This window comes from Falco biarmicus, chromosome 2 (assembly GCF_023638135.1).
Source record: "Falco biarmicus isolate bFalBia1 chromosome 2, bFalBia1.pri, whole genome shotgun sequence".
NCBI lineage: Eukaryota > Metazoa > Chordata > Aves > Falconiformes > Falconidae > Falco > Falco biarmicus.
The window spans coordinates 117637375-117654029 of NC_079289.1; the positions used below are offsets into that span (position 1 = coordinate 117637375).

The window sequence follows — 16655 nt, forward strand, 5'->3', positions numbered from 1 at the left end:
CCCTCCCCGCCACCTCACGTCCGGCCACGCCCACCCCCCGCGCTCCTATTGGGCCAGCCGGCATGTCGATCAACGGACAGCGGCGAGGGAACTCGCCGGTGACCTTTGGCTCCTCCCTTTCACCCGGCCCCACCAAAGTGTTCTTCGATTGGCGCAAAAGTCTTCTCGTTACTTTGCCCCCCTCTTGCTATTGGCTACTCACCCCGTCTGTTACACCGCCTTCCACCGCCTCCCGTCGACGACTGGCCGAAGCCCCCGTCCGCTAGACGCCGCCGTCTCCCTCCCGTGCTCTGACTGGCCTGAGGGCGCCTCTATCACGGCACTTACACCCGCCCCCCGCTCCTAATTGGGCAAAATAGCCGCCCATCTCCGTGCTCTTAGGCTGGGAAAACCAATCAGGGAGGGCTTGCTCCCGCTCGGCCGCTATGTGGCGGCGGGCAAGAGGCGGGCGGCGGGCGGGCGCGGCGGTTGCTAGGCGGGTTGCTAGGTCCCGCCTACCGCGGCCGCCAGGGTGGGTAGGTCCGTCTGGCTGCGGCGCGGCGCGGGGCCCAGCGGAGGAGCGGCGGCGGGGTGCGGGGGAGGCCGCGCGGCCGGAGCGGGTAACGGCGCCCGGCGTGGGGCGGGCGGGGCGGGCGGCGCTACCTCGGCGGGGCCCCTTCTCTGCCGCCTGCGGGGTCCCGGGGGCGGGAGGGGGCTGCGGGAGCTGGCGGCGGCGCCTCCCGGCTCTTGCCGCGGAAGCCTACCCCCGTGCCTAGCCGTGTCAGGGCGGGCCGTGCGGCGGGAGGGCCCGCACCTGCCTGCCGCCGCGGCGGGGAGCGAGGCCCGGGGTGCGGCGCCGGGGGCCGGGCCCTCAGCCCCCCGCGGGGCGAGTGAGGGGGAGAGGCGGGGCCGCCCCTCAGGGGCCCGCAGGGGTTAAATGGCGCCGGCAATCCGGTGCCTGAGCCCGCGGGGAGCCGCTGCCTCGCTTGCGGGCGCCCCGCTGGCAGGGTGCTGCCCAGCGCTTGTTTTTCGCCTACCCTGAGGCGCTGTGGGGCCCGCCGGCCGTCCCGTACACCCGTGGCGGCCCCGCGGCCGGCGGCACGCTGCAGGCACGGCGGGCGCTCCGCCCTGCCCGGCTCCCGCCGCTGGCCCGGCTGCAGCGCCGAGCGGGGGTGCCGCGGGCAGCTGTCCGGGCCCCCCGGGCTGCACCCCGACTTCCCCGGCACTCCCGAGCCCACAAGCAGTCCAGGCACCGGTAGGCATCGAAATCCACGTCGAAACTTGAGACAAAAAACCCCACAAACCCAAACAAAACCCAGCAGAGATCCTGTGTTTCGGTGGCTGTACTGCTCAAGGAGTTCCTACGGGTTTTGTTACAGCACGAGTGCAAACGTGTTTTGACGTCTCAGAAGCCTAAGCAACAGGTTTATGTTAGGTTTAGACTTGGTTTCCGCTTGATTTCAGGAAAGCTCGCGGGGATCAATTGCATAAAACAACAAAAAGAATGGAATTGGTGCCGAGAAAAGATGTTTTCTTAGTCTGTAGTTTTATGTGGTATCAGTCAAGGCTTACAGTTCTGGAAAGTATTGGATAGTGTAAAAAACAAACTAGGAAAGGAGCTAATGGCAAGATATTCATCTCCTTTTTCTCAGAAGGTTGACATATCTTAGCATAACTTTAAGGAAATTTTGAAGACTTTAAGACAATTTTGAAGACTGAGTTACTGTTCCTTTATTTCCAGACAAAGCAAAAGGCATTCTGGACAGCAGAAACTCCCTTCGGTCCTTAGAGCTGGACAAGCTCAACTTACTGTTAATTGGGAAGTTCTGGTCTTTTAGAGGCAGCTCGCACCTACAGGCATTCCGATCTCTCAGTCTGCCTTGTAAGCACAGGCACTGCAAAATTCTTGAAAGTTGTCCATGAGTAAATGCCCAGGGAACCTATTATATTTCCTCCAGGTATTTGCCAAAATAGATTTTTAAGAAACACCTGTTCCCCCTTTTTTTGTTAAGGGAGTGGGTAGTTAATGTAATGACCATTCATTTTTGCCCAGAAAACCTCAAACCTGAACAGACCTGTTTCTTGACTTCAGCTTTACCTTCAAAAGGACTTAAAATATCTTGGCTGAGATTTATACCAGCTATTCCATTTCTTAACAACAGAAAAAGACATAGGTCCTGTTTGATTTTAAGATGGCTTGACTAGGTTATTGCAAACTTTGGTCACATAGTGTCATTCAGAGTGATGTTACAAAGTGTCTGGCTCTCTTGCCCAGAGAAGCTGTCTCTTTGAAAACACAGGTTCTTACTTTGCATTGAAACATATGTAATTTTCTGTTTACATTAGGCTGTTTCAGCAGTCTCTAGTTGCAATGACAAAATGATTTGCTTTTGACTCTTGAGTTGAGACCCAATCTAATATTGGTGGTTTGAGATGGTGCAAAAGGGAGGGGTGTTTCCAAATGAGTACTGACAAAGCTCAGGTTTGGGTCACGTTTTTTGGTTTGTTGGTTTTAGGTCATCTGTCTGTCATTCCCCCCCAGCTTTTGTAAGTGACAGTAATGGCTGCCTTGCCTGATACTTGGACAGCTAGGCTTTTGCTAACAGAATTAATACACATTTTCAGGAAGTAAACAGAAAAATACTGACTCAACGTAACTAAGAAACTGTCAAGTATGTTGAAAATACCAAGAAGAAAATACCCTTAATGCTAAAGAGTAAAGGATAAAAACTGTCTCCAACAAAAAGCCAAAAGCCTTTCTATTTGACTTTCAGTGATGAACAGATTCAGTTTTGAGGGTTCTGCTGAGCTTTGTAGCTGTAGAAACTAAAAAGTGGTTTACTCTGACCCGTGAGGAACTTCAGTCTCCTAAGTTCTTTGGACTTCAAGATGAAGAGCCTTTCAATAATGGTTTCATATTTGTATTTTATATATAATTATCTTTTTGATGTCAACAAGCGCTGTATTGGATATTGACTAGACTGCAAACCAGCTGTTTGGTTGAAAACATTAGCATACTTAAACAGCAATTTTTTAATATTTTTTTTTTTAAGCTTTCAGGTGGTAAAGTTGATTGAAGGCAGCAATGGAACGATTTGGAGTGAAGTCCGCTCCGTCACGTAACCGCTCGAAGACTGCTTTGTACGTAACTCCCCAGGATCGCGTAACTGAGTTTGGCAGCGAGCTGCACGAAGACGGAGGAAAACTCTTCTGTACTTCCTGCAATGTGGTTCTGAATCACGTCCGCAAGTCTGCGATCAATGACCACCTCAAGTCTAAAACACACACAAAGCGAAAGGCAGAGTTTGAAGAACAGAACATCAGGAAGAAGCAAAGGACTCTGACTGCCTCCCTTCAGTGCAACAGTACTGCTCAGACAGAGAAAACCAGCGTCATCCAGGACTTTGTGAAAATGTGCCTGGAAGCTAATATTCCACTTGAGAAGGCTGATCATCCATCTGTGCGAGCCTTCCTCTCCCGCTACGTCAAGAACGGCAGTTCCATACCCAAGTCAGACCAACTAAGGAAAGCATACCTGCCTGACGGGTATGACAATGAGAACCAACTCATCAATACTGAAGATCGTTGAGAATAAAACTGTTTTAATCATTGTTGTGAAGTTTTACATATTGATGGTGTGGTTTATTTTTATATTCATGCATATATACAGTGTTACATACTGGTTTTACAAGCTATTTTGTATTATTGTAGAAATGACAATCTGTTTGTGAACTTAGCGGTATGCCACAGACTGTTGCTAACCCTGCTGTAGACTTCAAAGCTACATTGATGTAGAACTCATGATGAATGTAGGGAACATACCTGGCATACAGCTTATCCGTGTTCAGTCCAGCTGTGACTGACGCTGAGGAAAAGGCACTTGGATGGAGGACCTCCCTTACCTAGACTGGATGTCTGCATACACGAGGAAGATGATGCAATAGGGATTGTTAATCATGTCAGCTGATTGCTTTGTCCAGTATCCTGTCTGTGAGTCACCAAGAAGAAGTGCTGCACATTTGAAATACAAGAAGCTGTAGAATGGTTCGTTAAAACATAAGCGCTTTGTTGGGGGAGGATTGTTGCAAATTCCTATTCAAGTTCGGTTTACATTCTAAAACGGGAATCGTTTTTTCTTCTACAGTACTCTTGTCCTATTTGGTGCAACTGTGGATGTATTCATTATGTAGCTTAAATAGCTGGTCTCTTCTATTGACCTCTGAACTCCGCTATTCTCACAACACTAGGAGTTCTGCAGATTTACCATGCCTGCTTTTTTAAAATCGCTGTTTTCGTTGTCTCAGTTTGACATGTCCCCTTCAGTTTCGGAGACAATCTTTTGAAAGCTGAGTAGACAAACCAGTAAGCAAGCGTGGTTTGCTGTGCAGCTGTTGGCAAGTGAAACTTATATTGGACCAAGATCTTAGTAGAGAGGATTAATGCTTTTTTTCTTACTAGCAGGGCAAAGAATGCTAAATCTAAATTGGGGGTGGGGGAGGCACTAAATTGTGGAGCTGGGAAAGCTTTTTCACAGTGCGCAGGAGAAGAGTCTCCTCCACCTTTCCCTGAAGGTCCTCTACATCTCTGGCTTTGTCCTCAGCCTCTGAGTCAGGGGAGGTCAGGTGACTGAAATAGTTTTCAAAATAGTTGCTGCAAAGGCTGTTCAGCACCTGTAAGCGCAAATAGGAAATGATGTATACTTTGAAGCTATACTGGAATTACAGACCTGGACTGAATTTCTTACTCTGTGCCAAGGCCACATCTATTGGACTGGCAAAAAGTAAAATGGAGACACTGAAGAATTTCAGTGATGTGTTACCCTCTCCAAAATCTAGAAAACTATTACTGAGCTATTCCAAATTATTATGCCAAATAGTACCCTCGATGTTAAGTGCTCTACGAAGTTTTTGAATGGCATGAGGGAGCATTGTGCGAAGTGCTGGAATATGACCAACTTCTGCCTGCTCTAGATCTGCTCTAGTTTTCCTTGAGGTGCTTTGGGTTCAGGAAGGTGCCAAGCATCTTCTAGCGACACAGAAATCCTCCACTCAGTGGACACAGTGGTGTAAGCATGCTTTAACTCCGTCAGGCGGAGCCAATTCTGTTCAGCTTCCTTTCCCCAGTAGATTTTCACAGTATCTGTTTCTCAATATTTCTTTTATTCCAAATACTTACAGCAATACTAAGTAATTGCTAAAACCAGACAAAATAACCTTCTTGTTTTGTTTCTGTAGCTATTTCCCTAGCTATTTCTAGAGCAGTCTCTTTTGCTGGATTGAGAGAGACTTGCATACTTAATAACGACTGGTTTTTGTGCAATTAGCTTCTATGGAAATGCACTTGTGTTACATTTATAACCATGTCTTGTAGCCTTCTGCCGCGAGACCTGCTTGAGTAAATGCACAGAACTAAAAAGCAGAAGGTTGTGTACCCATGTTTACCAGTACGTGGGTACTCGGGACACTGCTGCACCTTTGGGCCCTGTTGAAGCTAGCGGGACTCCATGCAGTCATAGCAATCCTGCCAATGATACTGGTTGCTGGTTTAGAACTTCAGACACAAATAACGGTAGTATTTTTTTTTCTCTAATTCTAGATATCAAAACATGCCTTCCAAAATATTGCTTGCTATTGCAGATGCTTGGTTTACCTCAGAAGATGATGAACTGCCTTGGGCTAGAACAGTTTTACAAACATTCTTAAGCCAAGTGAAAGGTACACTGCCAACAGCCTTTTTCTGTCCTGACAATAACTGAAAATGTTCTTTTACAGCTGCTGTTTCTTTACAGTGAAACAGCATCCTTGCTTCAATTTTTTATTATTATTTTTTTACCTTGGAAATGCTATCTTAGTGTTGAAGCAAATAGGAAATAATGAAGTATTGAGAAAACAGGCTTCCATTAAACAAAATCACCTAGAGAAGATGGTATGACTGGAAGGTATGAATTTGGGCTAGTTAGCTCGGTAGTTGATGTGGGATTTTGCAGGCTGCACCCCATAACCATTTTATATAGGATTCAGTGCTGTGTGGTTTTCCTTTGACTGACAAACTGACAGACATTTGGAAAAGCTTAATGGTAACATTAAATAGCTCTTGCACAACTGAAAAAAAAAATCACATTACTTTCACTTATATGGTTTTACATAAAAATGCAAGTTAGCAACATCAGCAGCTTTTATAAAAAAGAAAATCAGTTGTTTTCAATAAGGCAAAGCAGTATTAGGACGCTTAATTTCTAAAAAGCTTACTGTATGTATAAAGCAGTCAGTGTACAGAGCCTCAATTTACAGAATTAATACAATTCTGTAAGTATATTCAGTAATTATTCTAGTACCAATTTAGTTTTTGTGCACAATTACTGCAGAGGGTGTAAGCCTGGTGAGGAACCTTATCAGTGTAGCCATACACTGCCAACTCATAACGATTTGGAAGCAAAAATTGGTCATCAGGATTTTGAATGGAACTGACTTAATTCCAATGCACAGCAGCTTGTAGGACACTGGTGTCTTAATAATAGGACAATTTTGTTTAAAAAAAAAAAAGAAAGCACCATGATGCTTTTCAAGCTTTTTGAAAATCAAGATACTTATCCATTGCAACAAATATTCATCATGGAGTAAACCAATGAAAAGTAAAGCACTTGCAGGACATCTAGAAAGAATAATGAGTAAGTGAGTTTGTATTCATGGACGTAACCCAAATCGTCAACAGGACAGTAACACATTATTATTATTATTACACAGTAAAAATGGTTCCACTCAGTCTTGGAACAGAGTCCTGCAAACACGCAAATTCAAAGCATGATTTTGCCAGCGTGGCTATAGTTGGATGAAGCATAACCTTTGTTCAGTTGCTGTTGACCTTAGGGAAGATTTACAACAGAAGTTTTCTGGTATATAAAAGCCTAAGTAATAACTAATTCCTAGAACAGAGGCTGTGATTAAGTTGTTTAACAGTCTCCATGGTGTTTTCCTTTGTCCTGCAAGAACACTGCATTATTTTTTCGGTGTATTTCCTGTAAAAAGTACTCTCACAAGGGAGGATGGTAGCAATGTCTTCTGCTTTTCATTTTACATACGTATCTAGAGACAAGCTATAAGGGATGCTTTTTGCCAGGTGGTTTTCTTAATATATTTGAAGCTCTAAATGTAATATAAAAAAAAAAAAAGAAATAAATATTTTCTTCTCTGATCCTGTACTTATATTAGTTTAGCCAACTCACAGCTAAAATTACTCCGAAATGCTTTTGTTGGAACAACACTTACAAAGAGTAAAATACAAACAGGAACATTCTCTGTTTTGTTACTACTTACTTGTATGCACGTTAGTTTCAGCTTGCATGTTCTTGAAAAAAAACATGAACAAGTTCTAGTATTTTAAAGCACTTTGAAGCCTGTAATTTGACAGGTCCCTAGAGGAGATGAAACATTTGACATAAGGAAAGGGAAAGCTGTTTTTCAATTGAGAGAGAAGCTTGGTTCTGCAAAGTATGGGATATTCTCATGATAGAAGGACTATTTTTAGCCAGAGCCCCTTTTAGCAATTCTGTTGAACTGAACAGTGAAATGCTTCCTGCTAGGTTTTGCAGCATAATGAGCTGGTTTTCAGGAAAAAAATAAAAAAAAAAAGCTGGAAGTTTGGCAAGGATAATCTCTATTTATATTTACATATAAACAGAGGCAAGACTCACTGTTGTTGTGTTCACATTGTACTCACTGCTAACTCTTTGTGTAATTTGAGTGCTTGTTGTCTTTGTACAATTTTAAGGTTGTGTCTAACTTTCAAAATAAATTTTTTTTAACAAAGCTTCTCACTGTAATAATGCTATTAGAGTTTAGTCTCTTTTGGGCTAGTGAAGATGCTTTATTTTTGGACTGGTGGTAGGGATGTTTTGCTGATGGTAAGTGACCACAGAAATGGTTCTTTTTAAAGAAGTGGAGAACTTATGATTAGATACTGGAGTGAGACTGAAAATACCTGGGTCCTGCAGTGCCACAAAACTTCCTGTTAGAACAGTAAGAACAGACTAGGTGATTTAAGTTTTTATATGAAAATATTATTGGGAGAGAAATACTTTACTTTGTAAAGTTTTCACTTGGTAATGGAAAAATGGTTCTTTTTTTAAAAAAAATAAATGAATTCCTTTTTCATAGACTTTATGGATGATCTCTTATTTTGCCAAGAAAGCGGATAAAGAACATTAACATATAATGGTAATGTAAGATAGCAGAAATGGATAGTGACAGGAAAAATTAAAGTATCTAACATGCTGCTGTTGTAGTTTAAGGTAGTATCAAGCTATATGTTGAAGCAGTTTGTTGGTGTGTCTGTACAATCACACTGAAGTCTGTTTCTGGACTGGTTATACAGAACTCCTGCTTCCTGTCAGGTGCGTGACTTTCTTCACGGTGACAGAAATTCCCTGGTTATGCCTGCTGTTGCAAGTGAACACCAAGTGAAATAATTGTTACGCATTTTGATATTGCGGTAAGGGATGTGTAGGTATAGGATCGTGCCAGCTCCCTAACGCTTTCAGGAAGGGCTTCTGCAATGTGGAAGAATCGGGTCTTTCCAAACTATCTGCAGAAAGATCACAGTTTCCTCTCTGTCTCCCTTAGGGACTTCATGAAAATTGAGCAAATACTATCAGCCCGTCAAAATTATCAAGTGTAGGTTGATTGTTGACACATTTCTTTTCCTGAATTCTTATCTGACGTGACATCTCACGATGGATCACAGATAAACTTGTGCAACCGCTTGACTCAAATTTATTAATCATTATTACTTTTAGATCACAGCACATTAAGATCAAGTTGCTTTGTCGAATGGAAAACCAGAATAGAAATAGACATACCCTTTTGTAAAGTTTTCTTGTGTGGGCTATTCTTCTCTGAAACAGCTTATGTGTACTGGTAAAATCAGCACACCAGTAAGGATTTGTGTGGAAGGTGATGCAGGATCGGGTGAAGTACATATTTAAAGTGTAGCATTTAGGCCATGCTAAGTTCTTAACGATGACATTTTACTTTCCTGACGGAATCACACCGTTTAACCCCTACTCAAGACGCAGTAGGATGAAGTGTACATAACTGCTTTTAGGCCACATCTATACTGATAATGAAGTCTGACATTTGCATTTACATAGGCTGGACAGCAGAGGCTGGAGGATAGACAATCTGTGGCAGTTCTGCTTAGGGCAGGGGAGGGAAATCCCACCTTCACACCACTTTCTTTACAAGGAGTTTTGTATTTGTGGGTCTTCTGGTGGCAGAGGCCACCTCTTTTCATACTGAAAAGCAGGTAGCAAGGTGCAGGCTCTGAGACAGGCTGCGGAGAGCTACCGCAGCTGGCCCTCAGGCTTGACAGAGCGTCAAGGCCCTCAGGCCCCAAGACCAGCGTCACCCCTGAAGCTAAGTGTTACCTATTTAGTAAGCTTAATACAGTTCCATCCTATAAAATAAAAAAAGAAGTCTAAATCAGAAATGATAACCAATTGTTGAATAGCTGTTTTGGTCCAAGTTTAGCTTCTAAGTGCCCTAACTCCACGCTCACTTTCGGTTTCAGAAGCCAGAAACATTTGAAGATCCAGTCTGACTAAACCCCATCTATTTTGCTGTAAGATTTCCGCCAGACCTGGAGGAGGATGCGAGGAACGCTACTGGTTTCAGTTGGTACACAAAGCCCGCGTTCAGCTGAGGCAACCAACCACAAGCAGTGTAGATTTATTCGTGTTTTAGATGTATCTAAGCACTTAGCACTCTCTGTGTGTCGTCTTCTGCCTAGTAGTGCACAGGAAGGGGAGGGAAAGGCAGGGGATTACTTAAACGCAGTGCAATGACCGGTACGCTCATGCTATACATACCCCACGAGCACCCTAAAGTAATCTGCACATTCATTAGGACATTTCTACTGCCTTTCAGTGGGTACTTCTATCTTTTCCTCCTGTCTGATCCTTCTGTTCAATAAGAACTACTGTGTCCCTGAGGAAAATAAGGAAATCTTGCATTTTCTCCTAACCTACAGAGTAGCTTACAGCAATGTAGTGGAGAGAGGGTATAATTCAGCGGTTCAGGTCAAAGCTGGGAGAAAAATAATTAGGAGCTTTAGAGGTTCTTAGGGTTTTTTTGTATATTGGTTTGCCTGAAGTGTGTGGAGTTTTGGGTTTTTTTGGTTTGTTTTGTTTTTTTTTTTTTTTTTAATCTGTCCTTCAGTGCACAGAATAGCTCCCAAATTCAGTATTAGATTTCACTGCAGGAAATGAGACCTCCTTACCTTAATTCTTTTGTAATTAGCTTTAAATTGCTTCCTCCCTCCCCTTATTTCTAAAGCCTGTCGTTACCATAAGGGGAATCAAATTAACTAAAATACCCATGCTTACACTTAATGTTTTATATACAGCAAACCCCTGGCTGAACAGATTCCTTACCAACTCTGCACTGAGTGAACCGACACTTCTTGCACGAGCATCCAGGTCGGTGCTCAGTCTGTGCTTCAGCACCTGCTTCAAGATGTGTTCTTTGATTTAACAAAGCTTAGCTCATCTCGCTACACTGAAATCGCCCAGGAAAAAAAAAGCAGGGAGATGCAGAGAATCTCATATCCTGAAAAAGGAAAGGGCTTGCGTAGAAACGAAGTAGCTGATCTCTGCTTTAGCAGGGAGTCACTGTAGTCAGGCGTGAGAACGGGCTGCAGGGGTCACCCCCCCCCCATGCTCCCACAAGCTGCTGGTGGGAGCGACAGGCAAGGAGCACGTTGGGAGACTAAACCGCTGTTGTTCCTTTCAGATATTAAATCTTGTAGTGTTACGAAGGCAATTTTCAGCAGTCTTACTGGAGCCTGCTAGCTAAACCCCGTGTCTCCCTGTGGTCAGAGCCCACTGCCTAACCACCTCCAGACAGGGAAAATGCAAGCCCAAAACACAACCTTCGTCTTGTCAGAAGGAAAACTGAGGTGGAACAGAAGGAACATTGCATAGATTCGTTATTTTGGGTTTTTTTTCCCCTGCTTGCACTCAGTAAAGAAGCAGCAGATGTGACAAAGCTGACTGCATCAGGTGAAGAAAGCTTCTATTAACTGCAATCTTCAGGTCCAAATTTTACTCCATATTTTTAGAGCCTCTTCCCAAAAATAGTATCCCACACCCACAGAACTGTGACAATTGTCGTGTTTGAATTGCATTTAATTCTTTTAGTTCTTTAAGTGCTGGGTGTCTATTAGGGTTCAGCTGAGGTCTGATTTACCTCTAGCAAAGAAGTTGCTGAGTTTCTGCAGGTGGTGGCAATCAGAGCCATCTAGTGACATCTTTTCCTGCCATCTTCAAATGATACCTAGTCTTGAATGAAAAGCATACGTTCCTCCCTCTCCTAGTTACACAGTTTTAGATTGGGACTCTCGTTCCTTCCTTTTAAATAGTGATTTAATTAGTATCTACTATCCTTTGAAATATGCTTTCAAAGGAAAACTAGAATATTTTAGTGTCTCAAATTCAGGGACCAATTATCTCAAAAAATCAGGTTGCAAGTTGCCACTTGGAGATCTAAGAGATATCATAACTTAGTAATATCACAAAAAGAGGAAAGCTCCCAGGAATGTCTCAAGGAGGTAATACAGTCTTAACAAGAAAATATGAAAAACTCAGATTCTTTGCCATCTTCAGGCATGTTCTCAAAAAGAAACCCACCCAAAAGCACCCCCACAACAACCCTACTCCTAAGCAGAAAGGAGATGAAGGAATGAAGTGTTAGCAGCGATAGTAGAAGTCACATTTGCCAAAGTCTATTTAAGAAAGGGGCTCCAAAATACAGATGGGTGTCCAAGATATTTCCTACTAAAAATACAAAGTGAAGAATCCTCGCAAGCCTCATACAGTATATGGACAGCGAATACACGCTCCGTCCTGCTGCTGTGACCCACCTTGCCTCTCTCAAAAGGTCAATGTATGACAGTACCTGTCTTAGAGTTCCAAACACTTCCACAAAACTTCCAACGAGGAATTACCCGCCTAGGAAGCCGATCTCGAACCACCATAGAGAACAGACAAAACCTTGTCTTACTAAAAAGCTTCAGTGAGTAGCAACGGACTCAGCCCAAACCAGTTCTTGTAATAAGAATACAGAGATTATTAATAATAACCAACTGCTCTTGAATTCCTGGCATGAGCTTTGGGTGACACAACAACAAGACAAGCAGAAAGTACACTGCCGGGAAACGCATCCCTGAAAGATCAATTTTATTATCTAAGCTAGCTTTGCATTCAGCCACTAGATGTCTTCATTCTACAGAAATACAACCTGCGGTACTAGTACTTTGTCCCAAGTGGAAGGTGCTGTGTGTGCAGTTATACTCAAGGAGTTGCCTTTCAGAAATATTTCCCTTTTAGGCTGGACTGTAATTTTTGTAAGGCTTTCAGTTTCTCCCAGATATCAGTACGATTCCCCTGACCATCACACACTTAGCCAGATGCTTCCAACCATGAAATTTTGGAAAGCTGTTCAATTATTTTCTTCAAAACGGTACTTTGGAAAAATCCTGATAATTTAGATTTTGGTTAGAGCTTAATATGCATATATTTTGTATAGAAAGCTTGAAATATTTAGAATAAATAGTTCAGCTGGAAGGCATCTACAACAGCCACGTAGTCCAACTGCCCCGACCACAAGTTATCAGGGGCATTGTCCACGTGGCTCTTAAACACTGGCCGGCTTGGGGCATCGACCGCGAGGAAGCCTGTTCCAGGGCTTGGCTACCCTGTTGGCAAAGAAATGTTTCCTAATGTCAAGTCTAAACCTCCCCCATTTTAACTTAGCATTACAAAACTGCATTCATTTCTTTTCTGGACTCTTATTTGTGGTTGCTGGATTTGAATTATAAGAAGAAGAGATAACTGTCATGTACAAAGGTTCTGTTCAACCTTAGTTCTGACTTTATGAAGAAACTCTATTGGTAGAATTTTTGGGAAAGGTTCTGCTAAATGGTTCAGCGTTTTAGAAATATTTAGGGGGGAAAATTATGCTGAGGACATGCTGAAAAAGAACCCACAAAATCCAGACCCAAATTACTTGGCCTTATGTTATAAGGACTAAATAGTAGAAGAAATCATCTTTTATAGTGCAGATTATTTTAAATTATTCTAAGGCAAATTAAGACCATTCAGACACATTGTTTCTGACATCTACCAGCTTGAGAATAGTGAATTTGTTCAGCTTCTTAATTTGTTAATGTTTAAAGTAATACACAAGGACCAAACAACTTTAAAATACTGTCGTGCATCCCTTCTCTGCTATATCGCTGCTTGGAAAATCAAAACTTTAAATGCAGAAGCAACTTAAAAATAAATACATAAATAAATAAAATCTGCAGTTCTGTTTGCTACACTGTAAGGGGAGCCAGAGAAAGGTGAAAGGTGTTCTGCCTTGAATCGCAGAGGGGTTCTGAGATGATGTGAAATGACGGTTCACGTTTCAACCACACTGAAAGAGAGAGCTGTGTAACCCATTGGATTTTTGCAGATGCTTCCCTGCCCCTTTCGGCACTGTCTCTCTGAAGAACTCAAAAAAACCGGAATCAGATCAGACGTACACCCCAGGTAAACCTGACAGGCTGCAAGAGGCCATCCGAACTGCACTTCTCAAACCTCTTCTCTCTACCATGCCCACAGAACGAAGGCTCCTGCCGGCATGTTGATAAAAGGGATATTGCCGTACCTCCTTCTAGTAACGCTGGCTCGGAGCAACTGTCAACTTTGCGGTAAGATACGGTCTTACAATTCAACCTGTCTGTAGTTATGAAACATTGCGGGGGGCAGAATGGAAACCAAAGCACTGCTCAGTGTACCTTGGAGATAATGTGTCTTATTTTATTACCATATCAGATACTTCTGTTTGATTGAAGAGGATGACAGTGATAAGAACTGGCAAATACTCAGTAACTGTCTAGACCAGAACTCTGTCACTTGGGGACCAAATCCATCTTGCTTTGTAGCCAAAGATTCTGCCTTCAAGGGATTTGGTAGCATTCAAGCCTTTGCTTGAAATCTGGGAATCCCACTAGCTCTGAGCTAGGTACCGTTTGCAGTCAAATTATCCTTAGCACATAAGTGTACCTTCAATTATTTAGCTTAACCTCGCCTAGTTTTCATCACCCTTTCAACTCTGAATCTCAACAGTTTTTAAACAGAGAGGTGCTCCCGATTTAGACTGATGTGATGACTACACTGTGCCCAGTATACCCCTGATATTTTTACTTCGTTTTGCTTAATGAGATTATTTTGTTTCAAGTTCTTCCCTGCTAATATCATACAGGAGACTGTGTTGGCATTGGAAGGCAGGCAGGCAGACAGAAAGGAGAACAGCTGCTGCAGTGCATGTACTCAGCTGCTGTTGATACATTTCAGATATGTCAACTGATAAACTGATCAGAGTAACACTTGTTATAAGGCACTGCTAAAATTACACAAACGATTTGGCTATATGAAGCCCAGTTGACATGTGTGACTAGCTCTGCACATCTATAGCGTCTTTTGACACTCCTTGTTTTTACGCATAAAACCCATTATTAATACTAATCAGAAAGGTTAAGCAAGCATTCAGAGCATCTGCCTGGGAAGGGAAACTCAAGTGTTTAGTTTAAAAGACATGAATTGTCATGTCAAATGCAGCTGTTTCCTAGTGAGGGTGTGATCTGAGCTCACGGAGGCTACTGAAGTGCTTTACACTTGATTTTCAAACGGATAAACTAACACGCTTCTGAAGGGGGTGTATTAGACCTGACAACCTCCTTCGTACCCTAACCAGAGGCTTCTTCTTTTCTGCTAAAAGCGAATGATGATTTCTGTTCGCTTCAAGCCTGCCTGTGCTCAGTCCCTCACACAATCACCCCTCTGCGTCCTTCAGTGTAGTTCATTAATACATGGACGAACTTCATTTATAATTCAAAGATTAGAAGGCTCAATTTTTAGCTATTATTTTCCTACTAATGGGTTGAGTTAGGTAAAGGGAAAGGTATCTCCATTAAACCTCCCTTGTTTGCTTAAGATGACTATGCTTTCTAGAACATAAGAATGAGAAATATTTTTTTTTTTTGGTAGAGGAAAGTATTCCCATGGGTCTTTCCTTATTGCACAAGTTATGGGATACACACTTTCTGTTGAAGCCCCTACCCTGGTAGATTTTCCTTACCTGCGTGAGCTAATTCCTGGCACAGCGGAGCCTGGCTGGCTGCAGCCGGTGCAGGAACACACTCCAGCGATCTGAAAGAAAATGGGATTTTAGTCAGCCTGACCCTTGCTGAGGGGCGCAAGTTTGATGCTCCCAGGTGTTGAAGCTCCTGCGTGGTACAGGTCCTTGTACCTCCTTGCAAGCTGCACATTCAGGTATCCATCATGACCCCCCATGTGTGTGACACTGAACACTGAAGACCCTGCACAGGACCTTGTAACTGGTTCTGGTCTCAGCTCAGAATGGTGTTTAACTAAATCTAGCTCGGAAAGCACTTGCACGTACAGAATATGCTTGGCTGACGGCGTCTCTACCATTGACTTCTCATAAGCCACAGGAGGCAGCAGACAGAAAAAAAGATGCACTGGCACAGAGAAGCACGCCCAGCCACGTTGGTGCTCATTCATTAAGTTTATTTCATGTTTGTCTTTCTAGCGACAACCAATGAATACGAAAGGTTCTCTCTCATTATCAGGTGTACTGAATTTTTTTCTCCTTCTTAAAAAAAAATCCCTCCTACTCTAGGATACTACAGTTTACATTGTTACTTAATCCCAAATCTTCACTGACACCTATTCCTGCCAAATGGCCTTTGCAAGAAATCTGCGAAAGATATTTTTAAAGTTTGCCTGAAATATACTATTCTTTACAAAAAAAGGTCCCAAATATTTTGGGGTTTAAAAGGATTTTCTCCACTGGTTTTGATCCACTTAAATTTTCTTGCAAGTGAGGTGTGATTTGAGAGAGAGAGGAAAGGTTAATTAGGAATTTCAGGGCATGTTCATTGTGAATTCCTATACTTAATTAGTAGAAGAAAAAAAGGCTGGATTATAGGAAAAGGCTTTCTCTAGCCCAGTTTTGTAGTTCTTGAAGTTGAACAAAATAGTTCAAACTAAGAATTTCTCAAAGCCTAAGAAAAAAGTTGAACTTTGATTCCCTCATCTTTCTGATGCTATTGTTCTAGAAGGTCCCCAGCCTGATGACTAACAACATTTACCAAGGACCAGGTTCCTTCCTAGTAAAAATTCGAAAACCTAAAGCCCAAATCATTCAAGGCATGGAAATGGACAAAAGCAATTCTGATCATTTTTTCATGCATCAAGAATTGTCTCGTAACAATTAAAAAATTAATTAAAGGCAGCCTCAAGTCAGGTTGCTTTGAGCCTCGAGAAGGAAGGCTCTGTCACAGGCTCTGAGGGCAGTGTGCACATTCCCATACCCCCGAAAGGCAAGCACCACTCATCTAGCAACTAGCTAGAGAGTAAAAAAAAAAAGTTGCTGTATTTGACCGACAAATAAACAAATAAATCATAGAATAAAATAGTGTGTTTACCTAGCACCCACAGGCTCCTCTCAAGGGATCCACAAATGGCAACTAAGAAAATTAAATCCCTTTTTCCATAAGTTAGGTTTCTTCTACCAAGTCTATAGCTACGCTGGAGAAAGAAAAAAAAGGAAACC

The 16655-nt window shown here is 42.8% G+C and overlaps 1 protein-coding gene and 1 long non-coding RNA gene across 7 annotated transcripts; one reads left to right on the forward strand and one right to left on the reverse strand.

Moving 5' to 3' along the window:
* The first annotated feature begins 438 nt into the window (after window positions 1–438).
* On the forward strand, window positions 439–8138 carry CGGBP1 (CGG triplet repeat binding protein 1). Of its 6 annotated transcripts, none has more exons than XM_056328722.1 (2): window positions 439–511; window positions 3033–8138. In XM_056328722.1, exon 2 carries the CDS (start codon window positions 3065–3067, stop codon window positions 3566–3568), a length of 504 nt encoding a protein of 167 aa, XP_056184697.1. In that variant the 5' UTR covers window positions 439–511; window positions 3033–3064; the 3' UTR covers window positions 3569–8138. The 6 variants fall into 6 exon arrangements, with proteins under 6 accessions (XP_056184697.1, XP_056184695.1, XP_056184699.1 ...); XM_056328720.1 differs by having other exon boundaries at window positions 478–599; XM_056328724.1 differs by having other exon boundaries at window positions 496–515.
* Window positions 3139–16241, reverse strand: LOC130144686 (uncharacterized). Its single transcript, XR_008820214.1, has 3 exons — window positions 15327–16241; window positions 15156–15226; window positions 3139–3254 (listed from the first exon to the last, which is right to left on the reverse strand). It is a non-coding gene; the product is annotated as an uncharacterized LOC130144686 (long non-coding RNA).
* Between the last annotated feature and the right edge of the window lie 414 nt (window positions 16242–16655).